Source organism: Fistularia commersonii, chromosome 33, assembly GCF_037954325.1.
Source record: "Fistularia commersonii isolate RoL2024-O1a breed Wild chromosome 33, RoL_Fcom_v1.0, whole genome shotgun sequence".
NCBI classification, from domain to species: domain Eukaryota; kingdom Metazoa; phylum Chordata; class Actinopteri; order Syngnathiformes; family Fistulariidae; genus Fistularia; species Fistularia commersonii.
Window position 1 is genome coordinate 4,123,878 of NC_141316.1, and position 27,090 is coordinate 4,150,967.

The following is a 27,090-nucleotide window of genomic DNA, read 5'->3' on the forward strand; positions in this document are numbered from 1 at the left end:
CATGACACAGAGAATAGAAGGTGTCAGAGGCCTGATCCCTGTCCTCGATGTGCGAGGCGGTATGCATACAGTATGTGTGTTACTGTTGTTAACTGTGTATATTTCAGTCTTAATGTCCCAAAGTGTGTATGGATAAATACAGACACCGTCCAGGCAGATACACTACCCCCAGGCTGAACCAGGAGGTAATGTAATGTAATGTAAACACAGTGTGTTTCATTAAGCCTGTCCTAGTGGGCTGCCACTTATCACTGTACACCAGCGCTGTTTAAGCAGCGATTGCTCAACATGAGCATGGATACACGGAGAAAGGAATACAGAGATTAACATCACAAAGTGAAAAACAGCTCTTCGTGTGGCATTACGGCACCAGTTTGTCTAGAGGAATTAAGCAATAGTGACAGAGTGTGACTTGTTTATTATGAAATATTGTCACGGCCAGTGCTGTTATGCTACATCCAGGTCATATTGAAAAAGATGCTGCCAGTGTGTGGCTTTAAAAGCATAATGGTTACACTTTCATCTTGAGCATGTTTGTGAAATTCAGGGAGTTGATATTTTTCAGAAAACTGCAATATATCTTTCAAAAAAAGAATTGTTGCACAGGGTAAATATTTCCTAGGAATCTCTTATTTGAGGTTACCTTTACAGTGTGGCAATATCAATCAAAACATATGTCATTTATCTTATCAGGGGTTTGGACTTAATGCAATGAAACTGTGCCGTACTTCACTTAAAAGAAAAACCACACCAGTGGCAAAAGTGCACTGGGCATCCTGAACGCCAGAAAGACACTGAGCAACCCTCCTTAAGAAGGTATTGCCAGGTATTACGTCATTATTTCCACTTGGCGTAAATGCAACAATAGCCCCCGAGACAGTGAAAGTCCAACAAAACCAACGAGCAATATTGCACCATAAATTACAGCCTTAAGCTATGAATTTCACTACTTAAATCCCACTTTTTACTGTTGACATTTTTAAGTGCTCCCATATTAAGGATACAATTGGGAGTCATTACCTTCTAAAATGGCAAATTATGAAATTGTTGACATATTAACCCAAATTGTACAAAAAAAAAAGTCTCATCCACTCACAAAGATCACATAACTTCAAATGTGAAAGATGGAGGATTTGTGACAGTGTAACATTTGATAAACACTCATAATAGGGTGACTTAAGAGGAACAATGGTAGTTGGAATAATATTTGAGTTAGAAATATTTATCAGGTTGTTGACTCTATTGATAATCCCAAATGCATGAGTATGGGCAAAATTAAACATGAAACAGGCTACAAGAAAACAGGAAATTGTAAAACAATTCTAGTGGTCAAAAAGTTATGATGGGGGTAAAAAAGGGTGAGGGGTGCTTTTGTGGTGGACGTGATGGTGGTGTGATCCGCGTCAAATCATTTCTATTCAGCTCCTTATCATGCAGTGCACCCAAACATTGCGGGAAAACATGAATAGAGAAGATTACATACATCCCTGGTTCCTTGTTGAAAATAATAATTTTTCGTCAGGCTTGTCGTGCATGTCGTTTCCAGTCAACCCTGCTTCCTGAAAAACAACCTATTTGTCATTGTTTGTGTCTCTTGCGTCGTCTCGGGGTTTCACGGATGAATCTATTTGTTTGATCCCACTGCCTTATTGTGTCCTCTCCTTTTTATCGTGAAAAATGTCCCAACAAATCCCTCACAAGAGCGCACGCATTGTTTGATAAATAGAAGTTCAAAGGGGTAAATGAGTGCGCAAGCACTCATATGCCCGTGTTCTTTGAAATTAATGCTGTCACGCACGTATCTAAATGCGCACACTAGAGGTGTGCACAGAAAATCCACGGGAGCGCGCTGAAAGTTGCACGAAAAGCCGTGTGGGCACATACATCCACAGGCAGCGCAGTTGAACCAGCGCGGTTAGCTTTAAATCCACATGCATTTAGACTAATCAATCTGTAGTTTGACCCCAACAGCAATAGTAATCACTGGGGATTTTATTCGATCCCTGGGGAAATTCAAACAGCATGTTAGAAGTGTGCCGTTACATGCTTAGAGGATTAAAGAACATAGGAATTAGACTTCAGGCCCGGATGTCAGAGAATCACGTGGAGCCGCGTGGATTCCGTCTTCTGAAAGTCCTTCCTATTTATTTATTTCAGTTTGCGTTCATGAAAACACCCGTGACCGAATGTGTGTTTGACTTCTGGCCTTGCACCAACGATGCACATTAAATTATTTTTCTCAGTCCAAACTAATCATGTCATTACATTATATGTATGCAAATCAATTATTTTGAGAGACCAATTAAACATTGAAACATAACTTGACTACAAGCCTACATGTAATCTCTATAATAAATGTTTCGCAAAATCCATTTTCAAATACGGCCCTGAACTCCGATCAGGCAAGGGAGCAATTCAAGTGTTGTCGATGACTTGCAGCACACGCTCCATCAACCTGACTTGCAATTGCAATACACGTACTTTAGTAGCGGACGAGAATAAATGTGAATGATGTCGCTCGTCTCCTCAGTCAACCCATCCCTGACCCACGTGGTACACTCGCAGGCGGTGACGGCATAGCATAGGACAATTTTGATGGTAAGTTCAAAGTTAGGAGGCCATTTTGCCTTTAGCCACCTTCACATTACATTCGATTGAAAGAAAGAAATACATAAATAAATATGTAAATGTCAGTCTGAGGTCATTGTGAAAATCTCTGTCTTTCTGGATTAGTTTAAATTTCTCTGTCCCCTGAAGTAGCATTTCACTTTTCTGGCAGGGTGGATTCGAGCACGCTGGCCTGCCGTGCTAATGAGTAACTTGTTTTAACTGAATGCGGATTTATTTATACTTCCCCTCCAGATCTGGACAATCAAAATTGGTGGGTTGTGGAAATATGATGTGCAACTTTGCACATATCCTCACCCATCACATCTCTTGCTCGTCCAAAAGAAATGACAGGCCGAAGATTACTTCACTCATAAAGTATTGCTTTCCACCGTAGTGTTACATCAAAGTTAGAATTGAAGTCACTCCGAACATCCAGATTTTAAGCATTTGTCCAAAAGCAGTCACAGCCTTTCAGCATTCGTCCCTCTATCATCTTCTGCCGGCTTTCCAATTTCCCGGTAGGCATGATCCTTTAGGCTTCAAGACTCCGGTGCATATGGAACGCCGCTAATGTGCCTGACATTTACTATGTCCTTTGCTGTCAGCTTGATCCATGGAGTGACTCGAGCTTGTTCGATTTTAGGGATGAGTCAAGCAATAATTCTCATGCCAGGAAATCGCTCAAATATGATCGTCAGCATTATCTGCAACTTATTGAACTTACGAAGTGCATTGGTGTGAATCCACAAACTTATATTTCTGTGCTACTGCGGCACTTTTCTTAAAGTTCTATACTGTACATGGAGAGTCAAACCTCGGGGGGGTAGCGAGTTTGAAATCATGTTCTTTTCATGTGAATAAAATTCACAGAATTCAACATTATTGATAAATCAACTTGTCATTCTTATATTTATTGTTTTATGTCAGACAGTATCAGGACAGAATTCTTCCAAGTGGTGCTCTTTCTTTCAGTCAGATCCTATGGGCATTAACTGTGTTTAGACACATACCACATGCATAAATCCTAGTGTCACAGCCATCATTAAGCACCCACACACACACAAACACACACACACACGCACACACACACACACACACATCGGCACTGCTTTATACGAGTTGTGGTTGATAAGGCAGAACAAAAAGTACAGTTTTTATTAGGTGAGACTTGGACGGCTAGTATGGCCTTGAGGTCCGCACTATTATTTTTCTCCACTGTTAGAGTCTTGCCGTCTTTCCAGACTGTATATTACAGATTTTCCAAAAAACACGCTAAATTATTGAAAGAGAATGAGACCATAAAAGACTTGTGCACATAGAAATACAGAGAACAACACGTAAAAAGAAAAAGAAGTAGAAAAATGCACCCGCTCACTCTTGAATGCTTATGTTGCCACAGGTTCACCGGATAAGCTTATCAAACATTATGAACCTCTTAATTGACTAATAGCCAGTTGAGTGTGTGTACTACCTAGAAGGAGATGAATGTCTGCACATGTGTGAGTGTGTAACCACTGTTGCTTTTCTAATTGCTTCCTTCAATGGCTGTTTCCCTGGTAATGAGGCTGCAAGGGCAGGGAAGTGATAGGGAAAGTACGTTTGATGAGGAATAGTGTAATCTGCTTAGTACCAATGTTATGTCATCTAATCGTTTTGATGTAATCTAAACAGGATGCTGTACTCCAGTCAATGACGCTGCACTATGGTTGATGCATGCATGCGTGTGTTGGTGTGTGCATGTGTGTGTGTGTGTGCTTGTGTGTGTGTGTGTGCTTGTGTGTCCCTCAGCTGAATCAAGGGGCTAAGAATGGTACAGAGGAAGTTACATCATTTCATACACTATAAATGTATCGTTTACTTTCCTGTACCCTTGATTGCAATTTAACAGCAAAAATAGTGATGGCGTATCTTGCATGACCGACTAATCATATTCAGCCCAGTTTCTCAATATGCCCACTGGTGTGTAAGCCAGATCTAGACCATATCAATCCATTCACAAAATAAGCACTCAATTGAATTGCTATAGTCAAAGTCTAGTTATCGCTTCATGCTCCACAGGGATCACTTTTAGTGCCTTCATTTTATTCAGCTTGGCAAATGCCGGTCTATCCGACATTAAACAAGCCTGCCATAACATTAGAATTGAAAATTGCCACTGGCCATCTTTTACGAAGAGTTGTATGGTTCACTTAACGTTGACAATGAGGCGCTCACCACTCATTAAGACTGCAGTTTTTTTTAAAGCAAAAGCATTTTATTTTTTAAAAGAGAGGAAAAATGGTTAAATTGAAGGCTCAGATGGACACATGGTTTTATAAATATGTTGTAAAGCAGTCATTTATCAGTATGAGGCAAAGAGTTGGTATGGAGTAGTTCACAATCAAATATAACAAAATATTCCTGATTTTTCAATCAGAATTTATCTCACTTATATTTTGCTCTTAAATATATATACATAGTTATATTTCAGTCTGTAGCCTTTTAACTCCAGCACTTCATGGCTAATTTTGCCGTAACATCATGATCAAGCTCATTTCTAGAGAATGGGAAATCACCAAATAAAATGGGACAAAAGGGAAAAATTGTGCATGGCTGGAAACAAAATGGAGAAAAAAAAATGCAGTTATATGGTTCAGGGGCAGATGAAAAGGGGAAAAACTATTTGGATGCAGCCATGATGTCAGACAGCAGAAAGACATCAATGAATTCTGAGGAGACCAAAAGAACCAAGGAAAGGGCGCAAGTGGTTTGGCACACTCAGACCCGTGAATCTTACAACTGAGGGCTCTTTGCAGCATCGCTGGTCAAAGTGCTCATTATTACGGCTATCAAAGTTGTCTGACAGACACTAGGGGCGCATCCAAATCCTAAAAGATAATTTCGAGAGATGGGGAAAAAAGACTAATCATTGCAACTTTTCCTTTTAAGGTATTTCGCAACATCTGAAAAGCTCTGTAGCAAAACAGTGAAAACATGACACAGCAGCTCAAGATCCGGATGCATAAAAGAGAACTTGTTAAGTTCGGCTAACATGTTATTTGACATCTCACTGAACCAGGAAATAAGTTTATCCATTGTTTGATCACTCCATTGAATCCCACTTTTTGATTTCACAGGCTTCAGGGCTTGAAAAGCCATCCCTGTATAAACCCGGATTTGGAGCTTTTGTTGCATCATCTATGTCTCACTGTTATACAAATTAGAAAAACACTTTTCTTAGGCTTGCCTTGGAGGTAGGCCAGCTTCTTAAGATGCCAACTCTGCATTCCTCATCGAGGGCAGGATAAAAGCTACATAAATATTGTTGGTTGGAGCAAGAAGCACAGAATGGGTCTGACCAACAGTGAGGGACTTTTAAACAAGTTGCCTTGAATTTCAGTCGCTTTGAAACTTGCTCATATATACACAAATATATATATTTCAGCAGTGAATTACGCATATCTATGATAAATGTGGTATTTCTAATTTCTGATATTATGACACGGTGTTCTATGTCCCAGTGAGTTGCTTGTGTCTGTCCCTGTATTGCGTGTTCAAACACTTGACCCTTGAATGTGCCCCCGTCAAAGTAAACCTTGCCTCTATCCTTAAAAAGTCAATAAAGGTGGACATGCACACACACACACACTTTACTGACAAACACCCATTCTTTTTCTTTTTTTTTTTTTGGAGCACTTAGAAGTTTAAAGACCAAATCCATGTACTTTACTTTTCAAGTGAATAGCTTTCAAGGTTAATAAAGCTGCCTTTGGAAAATGGAGACCAAATGACCCAAACATGACTTCAGATCACTTTGTGCTCATGTAACAGTAACTCGCTGAATCGACATTTATGTCAGTGTTAAAAAGCTTCCACTTTAACTGCAAAAGGAGTTCCCAAAACATATTATGCATTTTGCCTCACTTCTCCTTGAATAGCGCTGCTTCGCCTACCTTGTTGATTCTCTTGACTACTCTGACATCAGTGATTTTCACGGGAGTGAAAAGAGAGGATGGGACAATTTCACAAAAATGATACCGGTGATGACGAGAAGCTCAGGGTCTGGATACTGAAGAGGGGAAATAGATGAATAAGCTGTTTCTTTGGTCATCACGACAGAAGGAAGTTTCTTATGTAAAGAACAAAAGAGGTTGACCTCCCTAAATAAACAGACAGAGGCTGTGTCACATAGTTGGCAGACAAACAACGATTCCATCATCTCCACCATAAATGGTAACACTCTTAAACTACACAGGGAGATAAAGCAGACACCCTCTCCTTACTTGTCCAACTCGTCCTCCTCCACTTTCCTACCCATCACGCTCTCTATCACTTCACGTCTGAGTCCTTACACTCTGTCATCCCTATCCAACACTCTATTTAATCATCTTTTTATCCCCCCCATCTCTGAGACACGCACATTTAAATTCACCGCGATTGCCCTCGTGGCGAGAGCCTGTACGAGCTGTTTTCTCAGGAGCCGGGTGTCTGAGTGCATGTAATTGGGAGTGTGTATTTAAGAGATAGGAAGCAGACAGGGGGGCTCTGCTATGTGTCATGGACAGTGAGGGTTCAAGCCCTGCAGCTTCATACACTCAGGGTTCGCTGGGCGACAACACGACTGTGTTTGAAGGACACCTCCGGATGTACGTTCGATGTTATGATCCATCTAATGGAAAGGCCGCTCGGATTTCGGAGTTCAGTTTGCAGCCGGGTGCATTTTGCAGTGAGATGTGTGTGTGTTGTTTCAGCAGAAGCTGTAAGTGTGTTTTGGTTAATCTTTCAGTGAGAATAATTGTCCAAGGCCATCCAACCCACAAGTGAGGGCAACTATTTTCTTTGTTTATAATCTACTATTACTATTTCTCATTGCTTCTTTGATTACTGTATAAATGTTAACTCTTTCAGTAAACTGAATAATTGACCCAGTGTCACTGAGATCCATCCAAATGTTTCTTCCAAGTTTACACAATAACAATACAGTTGCAGACATCTCAGTGGAGAGAAATAGCCGTTATTGGTCATTATTTAAGAGGAGCATCTGTACATGGAGGAAGTTATACCTTTTGCATGTTAAACATACACTAAACCCAAATGTATCTGTGATTTTGTCATTGAGAAGATTAGATTATTTTGATGAATAAATATTCTTGGTTTGAAGGTGGCACAACAACACTGAAAGAAGAGCCTCCTAACTGAGACAGCAACACCGACTCTACATTTCATATTAAAAATGCCAGTCATGAATTTACTGGGTTGCGGTAAGGAGTCAATATTTAATCTTCTAGGATGAGGATTGAAAACTAATGACTCGAAGCCAACATTATTTCACGATAATCAAATAAAGACCCACACCAACATTCCAAGAGGTACACAAATTATTGGAGTCTGGCATGTTTTTTACAATTCTAAAATTTGATAAGCATTGAAGTCCTTAAAATACAATCAAGTTTGTCCATCTTAATTGTCATAAAATATAAATATATGCCAAATATTACTCAGACTGTGGTCAAACCATTGTGTGCAATTTTGAGGGCACAAATCCGGTCCTCAGTCTCATCTTTTGGGTTGCAATCAGGGGGCCAGCTCACAATTATCATTAAGGGGCAAGCGCTACAGGATTGCATGTAATTGGTCACCATAGTAACACTAGGTCCTCACAAATGTGGCGTTTTAGAATGTTTGAAGAATAATTAATCTATATTTGATATTTAAGAGTCAAAATTAAGGAAAGATCATTAACATGATTGAAAAATGTCTCAAATGAAGGCACAACAGTGTAGGACAATGTGCCTCTGCTTTTGAAATGAGATTGGTGCCATAAATAAAAGTTTGTATTTTATATCAAATATAACTTGGCCAATGTATGCCATATGCCAACATTTACATATTTTTCATGTTTCTACTTGCATCTTAATATTTTCCCAGTTGCACACCTGCTTGTTCTATTCCAACCAGCAGGTTGCAATTTAATCTTTTTTGATTTCAATCAAAATAAATCACTTATTAGGCATACAGAATGCAGGAGTGTTCTAAATAACTACATCCTTCTTGTTTATGATCTGCTTCATTTGTAATTATCAATATAATATGTAACAATTACTAGCACAGCATCTGATTGACTTAACAAGTTTAATTTAGTTTGTTATGATGGACTCTGTGGTGTATCTTCATCTGGTGTCTATCTCTCAATGATCATGGTATTTTGTCAGATTCAGGGAGTGATAAATAACACCAGAACTATTAAGGGTATGTTTGCATGTGTGTGTGTGTGTGTGTGTGTGTGTGTGTGTGTGTGTGTGTTTGTGTGTGTGCGTGTCAAAACAGGTCAACATGTCTGACAAGCTGTCATACTTAGAGTTGAAACACCATTTCTGCAGAAGACACATTTCCCCCACATTCAAAGGGACAGAGTGACTTTTAGCTAGTAAAGTTGGAGAGGTTGCCTGTACATCAAAGGGAGGTGTGATTTATTACATTTTAAACTCAATGCATGCTCAGATTTAGGATCATTTTTTTCTTTTTTTTTCAGATTTGTTTTAATAACAATAATCATTTCAGTAAACCTTTATTATTTGATTGAAAATTATTATTCTTAAAAATATGATGTAAAGTATTGAGTGGGAGATAGTCCTCCTTGTATTCATATTTTTAGTAACAACCTATTATTTTTGAGGAAGGATCACGATGACCAATATGTGAACCTCCATTAAATATTCTAGGTTGTCCTTCAATTAAAAGGAAGAGATCCAGCAGTGCTTATTCATTCCAAGTAATGACATATAAAAGAGGAGTTGATGGTGGAAGTTCAAATGTGTGTCACACAGCATTTGGGAATACAAAAAATTGAATCTCTCCAGATATTACCAAAGCGGTGGCCCCGTGTTTCAGCAAAACCCTAGCGGTGAAGCTGGCTGGGGGATCAAATAATACTAAAACCAAGCCACTTCACCATGTGGACAGAATTAGAGAGGCTTAGTGATCCCTGTTTCTTTTGGATGTTGAAGGACTGGCAATCAATGATCCGTGTCAGTAAAGTTCTCAGCAGCCTGTCTGGATACCGGCAGGATGCATTTTACCCCGAACCAGGAGCAAGGAGAGGAAGGGAAGTGAACGGAAAAAGGAAGTGGTAAAGTGGGATTAAAACAAATTAAGCAATAAAAATGTAGAGACAGGAGGGAACAATTGCAAAATAAGGAGTCTAAATAGCAGTTCAATTGTTTGGGAGTGATGATGTGTGTGTGTGTGTGTGTGTGTGTGTGTGTGCGTGTGTGTGTGTGGTTGCATGCTAAGGATTTTTGGCATCCGTATATCTTTATGGGCACTGGGTCAGGGACCACAAGTAACCCCATAAACCTGCTGCACAACACCCCCCCGCCAGATACACACACAAACACACACATAAACAAAACAAACATTTTGTCACTGAATTTACCTCCATTATATAACTTTATAGAAGCCAATCATGCAAAAATGAAAACCCTGATACACCAAACCCACACCTCAGAGTTTTGCCATAGCATTAGACAAATGTGAGATTTGGGCACATAGCTTATATGATGAGAACATTTAATTGGAAATATTTATACTTCATAAAAATAAAAACACTGATCTTTTAGGTTGGTTTTGTTTGTCTCTTTCAATCATTTATCCTCCTTGCGCATCCCCGCGCACTAAAATTCAAGACTCTAAGTATAAAATTGTATGGAATTCTAGAACCGCTCCTCAATCTATTTTGACTCAAGCGATCAACCATACACCAGACTCCAAAGTTATATCATCAGGTCATGCGTAGAAATATCTATATTTATTCGCTGTTAATTTTTGGGTCATAATTTGCAATTAAGGAAAAAAGTGAAACATGAAAAAATAGTAAATCATGTTTAAGTTGACATTACAGTGAGAAAAATATCATTTTCACCACAGGACTCAAGAATAACTTGCAGTGTAAATGATCGTTTTCAATAATTTCCCGTAGTATGGGCGATGACCTTATCATCCATCTTTCTCGGGGAGGGATTTGACCCATCTGTTAACAAACATCCAGAAATAGCGAGGGGAGGCTTTTAATTTGTTGGTAAAACACCTTTGAAAATAGAGAAAGCGGTCGGAGTGTCCAGGTTCTGAACACGATTGCGGACAATATATTCCAGATGAGCTCCAGATGTGATCTGGCCACTCTCAAACGTTTAAAGTATGCACAATCCAGGCATCTAGGTATGAGCTGCATGTCATTATCAAGTGCAAAATGGATTAAAAAGAGAATTGGAAAACACCTGCAATCAAGCTCTTTCTCGCCTGTTACATTTCCTGCCCTTCTCTCCTACACTCTCTCTTTGTATTAAAAATCTTGCATGCTCTATTTCCTTCAGTTTTCTCTCTCACATGGCTGTAATTATTCTCATGTAAACAAACAAGACCAGAGAGAGACATCAGGAATTCAAGTTGGGCCCGGGGGAGCAGCCCGGCTTAAACAATCACACTGAGTGACACACACACATCCACAAAGCGACTATAATTTAAACTAATACCCTGTCTTATAACCTTCCACCCAAATGCTCAGTGCGCAAGCTTGTGCTCTCCATTTTAGATACTTGCAAAAGTGCACGGCGGAACGGACGCTCACCTGCTCGTGATACTCGATCCCCATGCTCAGGGTATTGATCAGGATGGCGATCATAATCCCTCGTCCAAAGTACTTGCTGTCCACGATTTTCCTGAAAGTGTCACACACCAACCTCCAGAAGCGAACCACCTTTGCGGCTGTTTTTCCCAGGGTGCGCTGCTTCTTCCTGGGCTGTCTACTTCCTCGCCTGTCCCTGTAATGGTGGTCCTGGGAGAACTCATATATGCCCTCACTATCCGAGTCTCCGGGTGTCTCGTTGCCCTCGGTGCCACCCTCAGATTCGTTGGCGAAGGCCTTGGCACAGTAAGGGCAACTCTCCGGGTCAAGCGCAAGCGCCGCTGTGTCCATCCCGCCGCAGGTGGGGCTGAGGTCTCGTGCAGACAGCTGGCACGAGAGCTGGGCTGCGACCCGGTCAGGAAAGGTCAGAGGATGAAATGGAAACAAAAGAAGGTGGAGTGAAATTAGTGTGATTGTGATAAATTACACCAACTGAGAAGTTTAGAGAAAGTGTCCAATCCAATCAAATGAATTAGCGGTAAAGAGCAGCATTCTTTATACTTTCGTGTGTGTCGGAGATTGTGTGTTTGGCATTGATGGACAGTGAACGTTGTGTGAGTAATGTCTCGTGTCCACAGACTGAGCTGTGGCCTGGCTGGAAGGCGGCCAGTTTTCAACCGCCCGCACAACCTGGGCAGACCTGGCCTGACTTTTGCTGAGCACACTGCCTTTTAGAATTTGGCCAGAGGCAGAAGAAGGTTGTTGCCAGCTCTGGCATGAAGCATTAACATTTATTGACTGTAATTAGAATGTTCTCTGTGTCAGGAAAAAAATGTGGACAGTGCCACAGTTTAAGACATAATTACAACAAATTGATACCAAATTTCATCAAATACTAGATTGCATAAGGCATTTTTACTGACTGGATGTGTTACAGCTGGCACAAACATTGCAACAGACTGATTACTGTCGTATTCTTTAATTTCAAAATGTATGCAGTCAAGTTTTTGTACTTTTGTATTATGACAATATTCAGTCAAGAGGAGCGTGCTAGATCGGAGGAGTTTATTTTCATTTTTTATTTTTTTCTCTGTCATGTGGATTTCAATTTTCTCAAACTCTAATTCTATTTTAGGAATCCAGCCAATGTGAAAATAAATAAAATAGATAAATAGATAGATAAATGAATTAAAAAACTCTCCCTGTTGGAGTTACCAAGAAGTCTCTTGTGTCAAAAGGAATCTCAAAATTAGTGATTCCACTATTTCAGTATTTGTATCTTGCTTTCCTGAAACAACAAGAAACAGCATGTTATGTTAGGGATATCAACCTCAACAGGAGCGGCATGGAAGCCTTTTTTGAGTTAATGAAAAGCATCATGACGTCCATTTTCTTCCTCTTCACCGGTATTGTGATGGGTAATACCCAGACGGATAAGCTGATCTTCAGCTATTCTGGTCATCGACTGATTATACTGTGCATTTCAACTTAATAGAAAGTAAAACATTTGCAACTCATGAAATCCTCTTTGGTTTGCATACCTGCAGGATTGTGTGTGTCCACCAAGCTCGGCCGCCTTCTCCCCTGAGGCATAGGGGGAATATTGAGGTTAAAGCTGATATTTGTGGCGACACTCCCTCGTCTGGACTCCGCTAGCGCCCTGGCCTGCAGTGTAGGGTAATTCTTTGGCCCGGGAGCGGCGAAGGGCACAGAGTTCCTCTTCATTGTCCTGGATGTTGGAGCTGGAGCTAGAGCGAACGAGCCCAGGTTTGTCGGCGATGGGGTACAGTGAAGAGCCTCCAAGAAGAGTATGCTGTGAGCGGATCCAGCAGCTCCGACGGACGGATTGAAAACAGTTGAGAGATTGGTATCGGAGGCTGCTGCTGTCACTGGAGGTGGTGATAAAGCACAGGTGGTTGCTACAAGAGTCCCCCCCTTGTTGTTGTGCGGTACAGCTTCCATTTCCCTTCCATCCAAGCACCTGATGTGCCCTCCTCTTATGCTCCCGTTCCCAAGATGGTAGTGATGGTGGTGTTGATGATGGTGCACCATGGGATGGATCGAAACTGACCCCTGCCTGGATGACTTTCTCCGCCTCCTCTGGCTATGGGTACGCTGGGATTCCGTTGCAGGTGGCGAGGCGGGTATGTTGAGTCCGACTCTTCGAGCTAAGAGCCTGCAAATCCGGGCCACCTGTTTGGCTCCCTTGCGGATGATATGGGCCAGGTACTTGAGTAGTTCATCGTAGCAGGAGCCGGGCTCAGAAAGGGAGGCAAGGGTGCTGGCGTTGGACATGAACCGCACCCGCTGCTCTTTCATCAGCTGGCTCTCCCTCTGCTTGGTCTCGGAGAACTGAGTCGCAATGACTACCAGGCACAGGTTGATCATGAAGAATGAGCCAATCTAAAGACAAGTATGGGAGTTAATTATTCCCAAAACAACACATTTCTTTCCAGGTGACCTCACGGAAAATGTGTTTTCACGGAAAACACCAAATCATTGTCATGTAAATTATTTGTTGGTGGTATGTAATATTGAAAATCTTACGGTGCCACATGACAAATAATGACATTTTTTAATTCAAATTCATTGCAGCTATACAAACTGTCTTTTCCAAGTCACCTGACATTGATTGCTGTTTTTAAAAATGAGAAGTCAAAATTAGGATGCACTTTGGGGTGTTGTCTTCGCACAAAGGATCGCTAACAGGCATGTCATCCCAGGATATAAACCCCAACTGACTGATTTTGCACTTCTATTCGTTTTTGTATTTTTATTTATTTTCAATCTTTCACTCAGTTATGTTTTTATAACAAATTTTGAAATGTGTTAACATTTAACCCGAACCCTGGACAAAATGCTTACCTATGCTTCTGCCTATACATATGATAAACACAAAACAGCTTCAGGGGGGAGACACATTTCTGTTGAACCTCATAAAACATTGTTTTCTCACAGGGTTTCTACAAGAATAATAGTAAAATAATGAACAAGTAATGATGAAAGTCCTCTAAACTGCGAAACAACACGGAGCAAGAGATTCCATGTGTACAGCATGAAAGCTTCCTAATTGACTTCATGCATTTCAATGAGATGCGGTTGCCTGGTTCAGTCATCAACAAGTACAAACAAACACAAGCTGCCTGCACTTACAATGATGAGCAGAATGAAGTAAATGAAGTTGTAGAAGGAGTGTGCATCCATTACGAAATACATGATGTCCACCCAGCCTTCAAGTGTGATCACCTTAAGAGGAGCAGACAAAAAAATAGATGTATCATGTTAGACAGCATAAAAAAACAGGAGATACTAGAAGAAAACATACTGAAACCTTTCGCAGTACCAACGTATAGATTAGACCGTTTGCTTTGCCTCTTGCGGGCAAACTGAATCAACTAAATCATCCAAAATCTGGCCTCCATCCGACAAACTTAACTCCCTCCTCCCACTTACGCAGCAATGAATGGACAACAATGGCTTTTCAAATGACGCAGAGATAGAAAAACCAATGATCTGGAGAAAAAGGAAGTAGCAGTCTGCTGCTGTGGATGTGGTGACCTGCTAATCCTATAAAACTATTTCCCTGATGCTTCAACTGCTGGGGAAATGAGCTAATCCCCAAGCACCCTTTTCTCGATCTTCTATTACTGCCGTGCTACAGTCAAACCACGGGAGATCGACAGGCGGATGGTTGCGGCGTCTGCAGCGATGGGGACTCTGTACCGGTCTGTTGTGGTGAAGCGGGAGCTCAGCCAAAAGGCGAAGCTCTCAATTTACCGGTAGATCTACGTTCCCACCTTCACCTATGGTCACGAGCTGTGGATAGTGACCAAAAGAGCGAGATCGCGGATACATTAAGTTTCCTCCGCAGGGTGGCCAGACTCTCCCTTAGAGACAGGGTGAGAAGTTTGGTCACCCGGGAGGAGCTCGGAGTAGAGCCGCTGCTCCTCGGCATAGAGGGGAGTCAGATGAGGTGGCTTGGGCATCTGGTCAGGATGCCTCCTGGACACCTCCCAGGAGAGCTATTCCGGGCATGTCCATCTGGGAGGAGACCACCGGGAAGACCCAGGACATGCTGGAGAGACTCCCCAGGCTGGCCTGGGTACGCCTCGGGGTCCCCCCAAAGGAGCTGGACCATGTGGCAGGGGAGAGGGAGGTCTGGGCCTCACTGCTCCTGCTGCTGCCCACATGACCCAACTCTGGTTAAGTGGGGGAAGATGGATGGATGGATGGATGGATGGATGGATGGATGGATGGATGGATGGATGGATGGATGGATGGATACGGTCAAACCAAACTGCCAAAGTTTGGTCAAAAATGTCAAAAATGGGTAATGCAGTCAAAAATGGGTAATGCAAAATTTCCGATTTTGTCAAGCGTTCTTTTTCTGAATTGGACAAGTTACCTGAAAGATGGCAATCCAGGCGTAGCAGATGTTGTCAAAGTTGATGGCTCCCTTGAAGGGGTTAAACATACCAGCAGAACAGTTGATGTAGTACTGGTTCCAATTGACACAAGTGCTGTTATCAGTGCTGTTGTAGGAGTACATGTCCAGGGTGCATTGCAGGCCGGAATCGTCATATAGCTTGGGTATTGAAGCACATTCCCTCATCCCATTGTCTCTGCGCTGGGAGCAGATAAAGGGATTCTCATCGTCATTTTCGGTATGGTAGTACTTCTCCAGCTCCAAAGAGAGGGGGCTTTGGGTTGCAGAATGAAAGAGAACATTGCATGAGATTATTGGTTTAACTCTGAGGACCTAACTTGAGTGTGTTGGTGTGTGTGTGTGTGTGTGTGTGTGTGTGTGTGTGTGTGTGTATTGCTCCTACAACTCTGTTGCAGTGGTGCATTGCAGTAGAACAGCAAGTGTGTACTATATGTGAACTTTTCTTTTTTTCTGATAAAGAAAAAGTAAATGAGCATATAGACACCTGGATATTCACTCACAAATGGCTCACTTCATTAACTTCTGCTTTTATATAATGAATAAACTAGATATAATTTGCACAATAAATATTCAAATGGTTGTAATTCATCTTCATTATGTTTCAGGTATTCGAAATTTCCATTATAGATTGGTGCAGCTACATGCTTCAGGGTATAATGATAAAATGTGCATTTAGTGCTATTCCCTGGCACTAAAACATAGCATCGCATTTTTCTATTATTTCCCCTATTTATTACTCTTCAACCGCGACTTGTATCTGTTGTTTGTATGTTTTCGTGCATCTCAATTGCCTGTTTGAAGCAGTAAGAAGGAAATGATTCCAATCCTTATTCTTACTGTGGATATTGAATTGAAGACCAATTTACTTAAAAACGAAACGTGCCACGGTTTTAATTTCCATGCAGTAACACGGCAGCTGATTTGACTGATTAAAGCTTCTTCAAACAGATTGTAGGAAATAATCGGTGAAGCCAGCTCTGATTATGTTTACAAACCTGGAGCCAAATGGCTGGGATCCATGTGTGTATTTTTTTTTTTTTTTTTTTCAGGTGAGCACACAAGTGTGTTTTCATGCCACATCATCACCCTAAACTGAGTCAATCTTATTTATGTTGCAACAAATCAAAACAGAAGTTACCTCGGGGGACTTCTTGAAACTCCAAGTCTGCTCTGTACAATACGATTACAACTCTATTCTATTCTAACCACAACACATCAATTTTCCAGTGCTGCACAATATATGTGAAAGTGTGTGTGCTGGCAGCTTGTAATAATTGCATTATAGCCTCAAACATTGTATGACCTGACCAGACCGCTTTTATCGCTACTCTACCTTGCACACAGTTATTTATGCATTCTTAAAAGCCATTTCACACTCAAAGAGAACAAATATTCTTTGTTGACCTCCAGCATGTTTTACATCAGTTTTTCACAGGCCCATATGATGAATGGGATGCGGTTCCCGTTGGATGCTCTCACATACTGTCAATCAGCAAAACAAAGGGCCTGCATCAAGCCAGTTAATTCTTCACTACTTGTTTGCCGGAGCAGTAAAATATATATCAAAAACATGAGATCAAGTGAAACCGATGTTAATTTTTGTCATCTGGAGCAGATAAATAGGGCTTTCAGATACAATAACATTAAGAATTTGGTGACAACAAAACATCCAGCGACATGTATTGATAGTACCTGCAGACCTAGATCAGCTGCAAGATATCATATGTTATATTCAATTAATTAAGGCGGGATGTCGGAGAACATTGATTGCAAGATATCTGCAGATTCATAAGTGAATATAACTTAGTATCCTTACAGAAGGCTGAATAATGTGGTAATTTCTGAAAAATGATTGAAAAAATACTCAACAAGTGTGCCAACATTTCTGTTTTTTTTCATGATTTACATTTCCTCATCTGTGTGCATGGCTTCAATGCTTATACATTCTAAATGTATTCAACCTTGAGAATTTCAAATTCACTGATGTCATCTTAAAAAAATGGGTGGTCAAGTCAACTCTATGCAGATTCTCTGTGATAAAGGTTGTTTTCATGGAGAAAAAACTGAAACCGATTGCCTTTCATTCACCTCTGTTTGACATTTTGGATTTTATCTATGTGGATAACAAAGTATCAAGCAGAAAACATGCTATAAGGATTTGACTTTAACACTGGCTAGTCGAACAGAACAAATGTGAACCTCACAAAGAAAAGTTGTCTTCCACGAAGCAGCGGTTTCGGAGCAGGCCGGCCCACAGCTGGACGCCCACAATTCCAAAAATAAAGAAGACGAAGAAGCAGAGGAGCAGCACGTTCCCCAGCATGGGCAGGGTGTCGAGCAGCAGGGTCACCAGAATCCTCATACCTGCAGGGAGAGAGCAGGTCAAACAGCCGGCCGTCTGACATGAATTTGGTGTGTGTGAAGGAAAGAACCCTTGTACTGGAAGAGGCACTGCAACACCTTTCTGAGAATTTTTTATTTTTGTCCTCTTTAATTTAACTAGTTGAAATGGCCAGTGTTCCAAGGGCTTTTCAATTTACAGCTATCCACAATCTTCATATAGTACACTCACAGGAACAGGTGCAGAAGTTCTCGTTATTCATTAAATAACATTTTATAGTTTTAATGAATATTTTATGAGCACAATAAATGATAATACAGTACAATATAGACTGGTTTAATTATTCTTTATAAGAGTAAGGGTGGACCTCTAACACATCTCTTCTTATATGCTGGTGTTTCACAATGGCTGCTTATTAATTTTATCTCTTACTATAAAAGAATATTTGTTTACCAGCTGATCGATATTTTTGGGGGTATTTCTTGTATCAACCCCTGCTTTCTCCCAATGTGTGTGTGTCTGTATGTGTTTGTATGCATGTGTATGTGTGTGTGTGTTTGTGTGTGTGTGTGTGGGGGGATTTCCTCAATTTGCTGCAATCACACCAGATTGCTCAATTTCCACTCCCGGCAGCACCTCTTAGCCACCCTGCTCTGTCAGAGATGCTTTACTGTGATCTTCCTGTCTTCTTGTCATTTCTTGTGATTTCTAACTCAGCTGCAGCTTCAAAATCATCCTGCCCTCAGCGAAACGCAAAAACTCTCTTCCTCAAGAGCCCAAACTAAGTCCACACCCATTCAAAAGTGAAAGACAAAGGTGCTAAATGATCCTCTTGAAGTCCGTGTTTTGACAAATACGAAGTCATCCCTGTTGCAGTGAGTCTTATAATGATGCATTTTCCCCTTATTTAAACATTGATGACAATCATAATCAGTTTATGCATAATTATTTTCTGCTACAAAGCCATTACGCAGCTTTCTTTACACCTTAGCATCAAGATCAGTTGAGTGGTTTGTTGGTCTGAATGTCACCCGTCTCCTTGACTGCTTCCAATCAGCATGACCTCCTGAAATAACTTCTGAAATAACTTTTTTCAAACATTTTTCCAAAAGGTCCTGGCGAACATTAGACACTGGCTTCTCACATTATCAATCAATCGTCATCGCAAAATATGCAGACTGCTTTCAGATTTGCATTCATTATGAAAATCCATGAAGAATATCTGTTGAACCTTTTCCAAACAGATGTCATCCTTATCTCGTGATTTTGACACCACTAGTTGAAATCAACAGTTAAAAAATTGTTTGCAATCTTATACACTTTTATAATATAAAGTTCAAATTTAAAAGTTCACTAATGTAAAAACACATTCTTCTTCAGCTGCTTCCTTGTAAGGTATTCATGGTGCAGTGTACGGACAAATGGCATATTTGTTAAGAAATGTCATTTATGTCCCCTTTTGTACCATCTATTTTATTTATTGATCTGGTAACCTCTGCATGCTTCATGATCATTTATCCCATGACAAGAGGTGGACTTTGCAATTTATGACCATCTTAATTCCCCCCAAAAATCAAAGCTTTGACTACTTTACTAAGGAGGCCAGTCAATGTACTGACCACCTTTGGACGACCATCAAGCATCAGCATGCTGTTACATTTGAATCCAGTCCTGAAAACGCACTGTGATTGTTTGTCCTGAAAAACAAATAAGATCAAAACCCCATCCAGAGAAATATAACTTTTCAAAAAAATGCACCAAAATAAAACAGACTAAAGGTCATCAGTCCTTAAATTAAGTGGTTGAAAAGAAAGCACTTTAAATACAAACAATTAAAAGTCTCAAACCAGCTGTTTTCCTTCCTCAGTTTCCAGTAGCATTGATTCCGAGATCTAGCTCATCAGAAACAAACTATTGCATAACCTGGCTTTGGCTTACATAGCAGAACTCCCGCGATCCTACTACAGCCGTTGACCTCTAGGTTATTCTGATCCAATTCTTTCATCTTCAACCTCATTTGTATTTCAAACAAGCGGTGGCCCTGATTCTGGAGTTGTTGTGCCAAAGGTTTGGAACAACCTTCCCAGTTCCATTTGATATGCTAAAAACCAGGCTTTACCGGATTAGCTATTTTATAACAGTTGCTTTTAGTTTATCTTTAGCATTGTCAAATTAAATAATTCATTATCTATACTTATCCTGCAGTCCGGGTTGTGGGGCAGCTTGACCCTATCTTAGCTGTCATCGGACAAAAGGCGGGATGTACCCTTGACTTGTGTCAACATTTGTTTTCACCACTATTATCCTAAAATATGGACTAGTTTGTACGTTCCTGTACAAACATGAACCTATTCTCAATTTCTAACTAATGTAAGATCATCAAAGATATCCTTATATGGGAACCACTTGTACAAAAATTCCACAAACAACCAAAATGCACTGTAGGCTCTAGAAAAGATGCTGGAGCGCTTACAGTCCTTATGTGCTGAACATGAGATTTTCCAGCAACTGTGATATTGTGGAAAGACAGATTGATGGAACCGAAGCCAAATGTAAAACTGCAGAAGAAGAAAAGGCTGGCGAATACACAGTGGGCAAAGTTGGTGTCACATGGAACTTGGATTACAACAATGATCAAACCCAGTCACTGGATCTGCTCTAACCAGCCAATGGAGGTGAAACGAGCTCTCCTGTGAGAACTCGGGTGGTAAGTAATTTAAACTAAACAAAAACGGTGAGGACAAACTATGTCTTTTTGATTATACAAGTGTGATTCCCTGTAAAAATAAGATTGGTGTTTTCATTTCTCATGAGGGAGTTCTCACACGGGGAGGAATTTGGGGAACAAGCATATTTCTTATGCTTAGCATCAATATTAAGCAGGCATTTGCAGAAAAAGAAAGGATGTTGTGTAGCAGCATCCTTCCTGGAAGGAATTCAGGGTGAAAATAAATTCCAGAGTCAAACGGAAGTGCTGAGATTTGTCAATAGTGTGAGCGTTTCAGAGGGTTCTGTAGCTGAAGTTAAGCTACAGTGGAAGTCACTTGCATCAGTGGTTCTGGACAGTGTTGCTTCAAGCTTCTGACAACACGCACTTACGCACACATTTCCTACCACCCACACACTCCCTCTGCTAAATCTGGTCGTGTCCCTCTACTGTTGCAGCTCAGATTCTGCTGGTATTTTTGCACAGGGGTTCTCTGTCTATATCAGTAAACCTTGCTCCCTCTCAACCTCCTTTCATCCCTTTGTTGCATCCTTGCAATCTCTTGGTCTCTTCAATCTATTCTTTCTCCCCCTGTCTCTCCATTTCACTAAGCTTGCTTATATCTCTCTATCCATCCCTGCAGGCTACCATCGCCGCACTAATCTACCGAGGCAGGCGTCAATAATAAGGATCATTTTTTTGATCAGGGGTTTGCTGGGTAATTGGAGAGACCAGGCCTTGTCTGTCTGGCTGGCAGCCACTCAGGGGCAGATGTGGTGGAGACAAGGACACACAACACACTCAACTTATTCAGGTGAACTATAAAGAAAATTCAAGGAATAGTTTGAAAATATTACAATGTGTTTTCACTTTACAGCAAACTTTATAGATTGTATTTTCAGATCATGTTCCCAAAATCTACTTTCTATTACTGCTAGGAAAAACGTATGGTGTGTGTGTTTCCACCTAAATTCTTCAAATGGAGCAAGTTAGATGTCTGACGCATATGTTTTGCACAAAGTTAGCCCACCTATTTTGACAGCTTGATCTGAATCTTCTGTAGAAAATAACATAATAATGAAAATAACAATCATAATACTAATTGCACATAGACATACAAGTCGAGGCCTCTATGGACACCATAATGTAACAATACTTTATACTGATTTTTCTACTTTAATTTGTTTTCCCTTGCTCCTTTAATATCATGAAAATGTGTTTAATACTAATACTTTCTGTAGAATATATTCATTCGACAAAACTGAGAAACAAGCAGATTACCCACATTGAAGTTACTGAGGTTTATGAATACAATATAAGCATGATATAATTTGATTTAAGCAAAATAATGATGGCCAAAAATGGGTTTAAACAAACGTCCCATGATTTGCATCGTTACAGCTCCAAATGTGTGTGTGATATCCCTATGGTTCAAGCAATAGGAAAAGCTTTACTAAAGTAAAGTTATTTCTGGACACCTTCTGTGCTCTGTCCATCTTGTTGTCACAGGAATTCGACAGATATCAATTTTAAAAGAATTATTAGATTCCTAAATCCACCGCAAAACACAATGTATTATTTTCCAAGACATCATTAATTCTTTGGGCTGCAGCTTTATCCGAGCGCACAATCAGACTTTCTCCGGCCAGGGGTTACTATTGATCAGTCCCTGATCAATGGAAAAAGGTCTATCCAGTGAGTCATTGATCTGAGACACTTTCAATTTAAGAATTACTGCTTGAATTTGCCTATAAAATTAATCTTTTTAATTGAGATTTCGGAAGCTCATAACCGAGTATTTAGGTCAAGTTTCAAAATATATGCAAAAAACTTAAGATAATCTGGCGAGAGTCGGCCTGCTATGAGCTGCAGTAGATGATGGAGGGTTACCAAAGTAAAAGGTGCACCTGTATGCAGTGAAATCAGAGCAAATAAAAAAAAACTAAAATAAAAACAATTAAGGTTTTGTTGTAAGATTTATGAGATCTGTGGTTGGTATTTCATTAAACGATAACCACATGCTTTTGTATGAATTCAAAATGAATCCAATTCACGCTGCCTTTCTGTTCGAAAAGAATTTTTACTCTGAAATCAAAAGCACTGTGAACATTTTTCACGCATTAAAACACGTCAACAAATTTGTTTTATGCTAGAAACAAATCTTTGTCGGGAAAAAAACTAATGTTTGGAGACCAGCGCGAAGCTCTTGTTTTTCGCTTTTGTCAGCGTCATTTCGATAGCATTACTGCGAGATTAAATAGTTATAACAGCTGCTTGATGTTCACTCCTTGTGAACGTGGTTGGCACGGGAATTATCTTTGAGTGTGAAGTTGGCAAACAAATGCCTGGCCCAGCTGCACTTACTACAACACCAGGCTGTAAATCAGTGTGTTGCTGCCCTTTCCGGTTCATTGTTTTAAGCCTGGCTCACCTCTGCGGCTGGGCGTAGCAACACAAGGGTTTGCTGCACCTGTATCTAACAGTGATGTCATAGCTTGGAAACCCTGGGGAGAAGCGGTACATCACTGCAGCAAAGGGTGAAGTTACCACACGCTGATGAGATTTGTGAAAGTCTATTCAGTCTTTTCTTAATGAAAAAGAGCTCAAATCTGTCTGTATAGAATATAGTGTCTTGCAGCGATAGAGTGCATCTGCATGGGATGACAGAATTGAAAACATACATTGTGCTCGTCATCGGACGCAAATTCTTCTGTGCCTTTGAGTAAAATAATATTGAAAAACATGTTACGGCCAATCAAAAAATGTTTTACTTAAATGTCTTCTACATGTGCTTTTCCCCCCATGATGTGTTTATTTGAAGGCATGATTTTGCACAGGCATATTGTAACAGTAGAAAGCCCTTTTTTTGTTGTTTTGTTTTATCTCTTGTAGCCTGGCATTCATTAAAACCCTTTCTGGTTTGGATTTGTTGCTTTCAATAAAACATGTGCACAAACCAGGCAAAAAATGAAAAGCAAAGTCCCCCCCCCTCCACACTCAACCAGCTTTTATGGGATTAGCACACCAAACAGCATGGGGAACTTTTCATATTTGCAGATTTTAGATCGTTACGTGGCAGCAAACGACGATACAAATGCGAGGTGGCAGCAGATGGAGAGATACGTTTTGCAGAGCCCAGGAAACGTGCATGTCTGTGAGCCGAGGCAGGGAGTGGATGAAAGAAGGAGAGGAACCAGGTAGTTCTGGGGGTCTGGGTGGGAAAATGATTGTTTGTTTTAAGGATCTGTAGAATTCCATGTTTGTTGCATTGTCTTTCAAGGACACCCTCTTCTCCTAACTGAAAACTCTTGAACAGAAACCACACTCAGGTGTCAGGAAAATTACTAAAAGGTGCAGTAATCGCGGTGCAGCAAATTGATTAAGTTTTAGAGGAATTAAATTAGTATCAAAACACGCAAGTGGTGATGTTCATGCAAAAACTGAGATAAGAGAAAAGGGCTTGATAGGTCTCATTGATAAACATTATCTGAATAACGCAACAGGTCCACTGTCCCTTGTATCCTCGGTTCATATTCTCTTCAAAAAAGAAAAAAAAAAAGAAAAATAGGAGACAACTGCTGTTCATCACTGCCCGGGAAACAGTAAATAACTAAATAAAATAACTAAAAGCTTTCAAAACACAAGATTTAGCTTATTTGAACTAGCTGAAACAATATTCTCTGAGTGCAGTCGTCAGTTACATTCAACGCTAAGAGATGAAGAGAATATCTCCCGGAAACCCACATAATCAGGCTGTGAAGGAGTTATTTAACGATGTTTACACGGGAAACATCCTGTCATGATTCAAGGGAATCGGTTCGGCGCAGCAAGCAGTGTGAGTCGCTGCCGGTGGCCATTTGTTCAGCTCACAAAGGCAGAGCGCTCTGCTACGAAGGCGTGGAGGCTCACACACCCGGCACACCTGACTCGCTGCCTACAGCAGCAACTTTCCTCTCTCTTGTCATTAGTGAGCAACCTGACACGCGTGTGCACGAACACACACACAGCCATAAAACCCCTAACACATACACACAAGGAAGCAAATAAAGTGATTGCCCGCACAGTGCAAAGTGCTGAGCTTTTCGGGAGCTGCTTAGCCGTTCTAGAGTTTACTGGCAGTGGCCGGGATTAAAGGTTTGAAGGATACTGACTGGTTACACATGCTGCCATTTAGTGTTCGAGATATGTTGTCACAAAGAGAATTTAATGCTAAAAAGGCAACATATTTAGATGCCACACCGCTGACATCGACAACCCACAAGAATATTGGTGAATTATTCTTTGTGGAACATTTCGGTCACTATTCGAATGACTTTTTTTTTGTTTCTTTGTTTTGTTTTTAATAACAACATCCGAGTTCAAATTGATGAAAAACAAATCATTCAGAATTTAAATCTAATTAATTTGAAAACAATGACAATACTAGTTAAAATAAAAACTTGATTCATCAAAAAAAAAAAAAAAATGTAATGACATGTACATAAGCAACAGTAGATTGGTCACAAAAAATCTACATCTGCTTCAATAACAAAAATAAAATTGGTAGATTTATATTACCTCTCATAATCTTTAAATGCATTCAGAGTGGATGATTTTTGAAAGGGTGAAAAGCACCTACTGAGTAACTGTGTGGTCTTAATTTCATGAGCAAACTACTCCATGAAACATATTCCCTGTGTTCCCATATTCCCATCGAATAAAACTAATGTCATTTAACTTTTCTCAAGTTTTGTGCATTTAGTGAGGAAAGGAAAATGCATTTCAGCGTTTACCTTTCAAATTTAACTGAAATGCAATTCAGCCCTCACCTTAATAATTCACTGGAAACATGAAATACCCTAAAGCATGAATTCTATTCATTCTATTACTGTTCTTTTTTCATGAATTGTAAAGGTATAAATCACAGTATATATTGCTGGGTAATCCAATTACGCGCTACTCAGGTAAGTAATGATATGCATTAACCTAAATAATTCAATCTTAATCCAACAAATATACTTGGAATGTGAAGACTGACGTTTGAAATGTAAAGGTAAAAAGGGGATATAAACTGATTGGATATTTTCAGTGTGCATATCTGTGACACATCAGTGTTACAAAACTTTTATAATACTTTTCTTTACTCTGATAGTCTCTTACCCTAAGGGGGTTTGATGGAAACTATTGTATAATCAGTGTGACTGACAGATAAAACACACCCTTGGGAGCTTAAAAATGAAACTACAAGTTTGACGACAAGTTTCAAAGATACAGTTACAGAGACAGGTATCGGTGAGTGATAGTTAGCATTGAGATTTTTTTTATAGAAATCCACCATGAATTATGATTGAAGGAGAAGCATTTCCCTCAATCATATTTGATGGCTCACTGACTTAATATCTGTTTTATAAGTGAAGGGGATCCCATGATGTAAAGATTAATGATTCTCTTAACTCCTTTTCCTGGTATTCACCACAATACGTTTACACGATGAGATTTTAGAACATAAACGAAGGATCTGGGGATGGATTATAGTGTGCTTACAGAAATGTATCTCCACAAGCACATAATGCATGCGTAGCCTACTCTCTTTAAATGCTGAATATGCATTAATACCAAAGTAAGGCTTGAAAAGTTGACGATAAAAGCCATAACATTTTTGCACCCTTGAGCTTGTGGTCATATGACACACAACGCAGTCATCTATTGAGTCCCCCCTCCACCCTCCACCCCCACCCATACTCACAATCCAAGCCTAAAACTTAATGATTCGTTCCTGAACTGAACCAGTTGGACATTTCCTTCAACAAAATAGGGTAAATTTTAGCTTTATTTTACCTCAGAGGATCTCGTTGGTGAGCGGTTTTGTGGCGCAAGTTGCAAGAGTTGCTCACATAAATACTTTTAGAGGTTTTTTCCTTTGAAATATTTGCAAAATTTCATTGGTTGGCCTTCTCTTTTATTTGACTTCATATGAACCCATTCTGTGACATCGTTTTGATTCACCCCCTCACCGCTTTATTTCATAATAATAGTCTTAAATTGGGTTTTGCACATTTGATACCTAAATCCAACTTTTCAGTGGCTGATTCCACTGAATGCCGCAGACTGACCTTCTTCTCAAGTCTCTTATTGGTTTAAATATATGTGGAACCATGTGATGTACTGTCATGGCAATTTCACAAGCTTCACAAGAGTTTGAAATACACAAACATGCATTTTAAGACAAAGTTAATCTGTAATTTAAAGGTGTATCTGCTTCAGATTAGTAACTCACTGGACAGCCCTTTCACCAGTAATCAATCTCTGATCAATATTCATCCCTGGTTGTAATAAGTGTTATTGGTCACAGAGTTTATGATGCTTTAAACATCACTGGATTGCATTTTGCGGGAGGTAAAGAT

At 40.1% G+C, this 27,090-nt stretch overlaps 1 protein-coding gene across 11 annotated transcripts in view; it reads right to left on the reverse strand.

Annotated features, from left to right (window-relative positions):
* The window catches only part of cacna1g (calcium channel, voltage-dependent, T type, alpha 1G subunit), a 148,587-nt gene that overhangs the window by 78,274 nt on the left and 43,223 nt on the right, over positions 1-27,090 (reverse strand). For all 11 annotated transcript variants that reach the window (XM_086141003.1, XM_086141002.1, XM_086141009.1 and 8 more), the window contains 5 exons: positions 17,864-18,023; positions 15,618-15,912; positions 14,366-14,458; positions 12,754-13,615; positions 11,216-11,616 (listed from right to left, as the gene is read on the reverse strand). In XM_086141003.1, the coding sequence (XP_085997129.1) occupies positions 11,216-11,616; positions 12,754-13,615; positions 14,366-14,458; positions 15,618-15,912; positions 17,864-18,023 (1,811 nt within the window). The remainder of the gene's footprint in view (positions 1-11,215; positions 11,617-12,753; positions 13,616-14,365; positions 14,459-15,617; positions 15,913-17,863; positions 18,024-27,090) is intronic.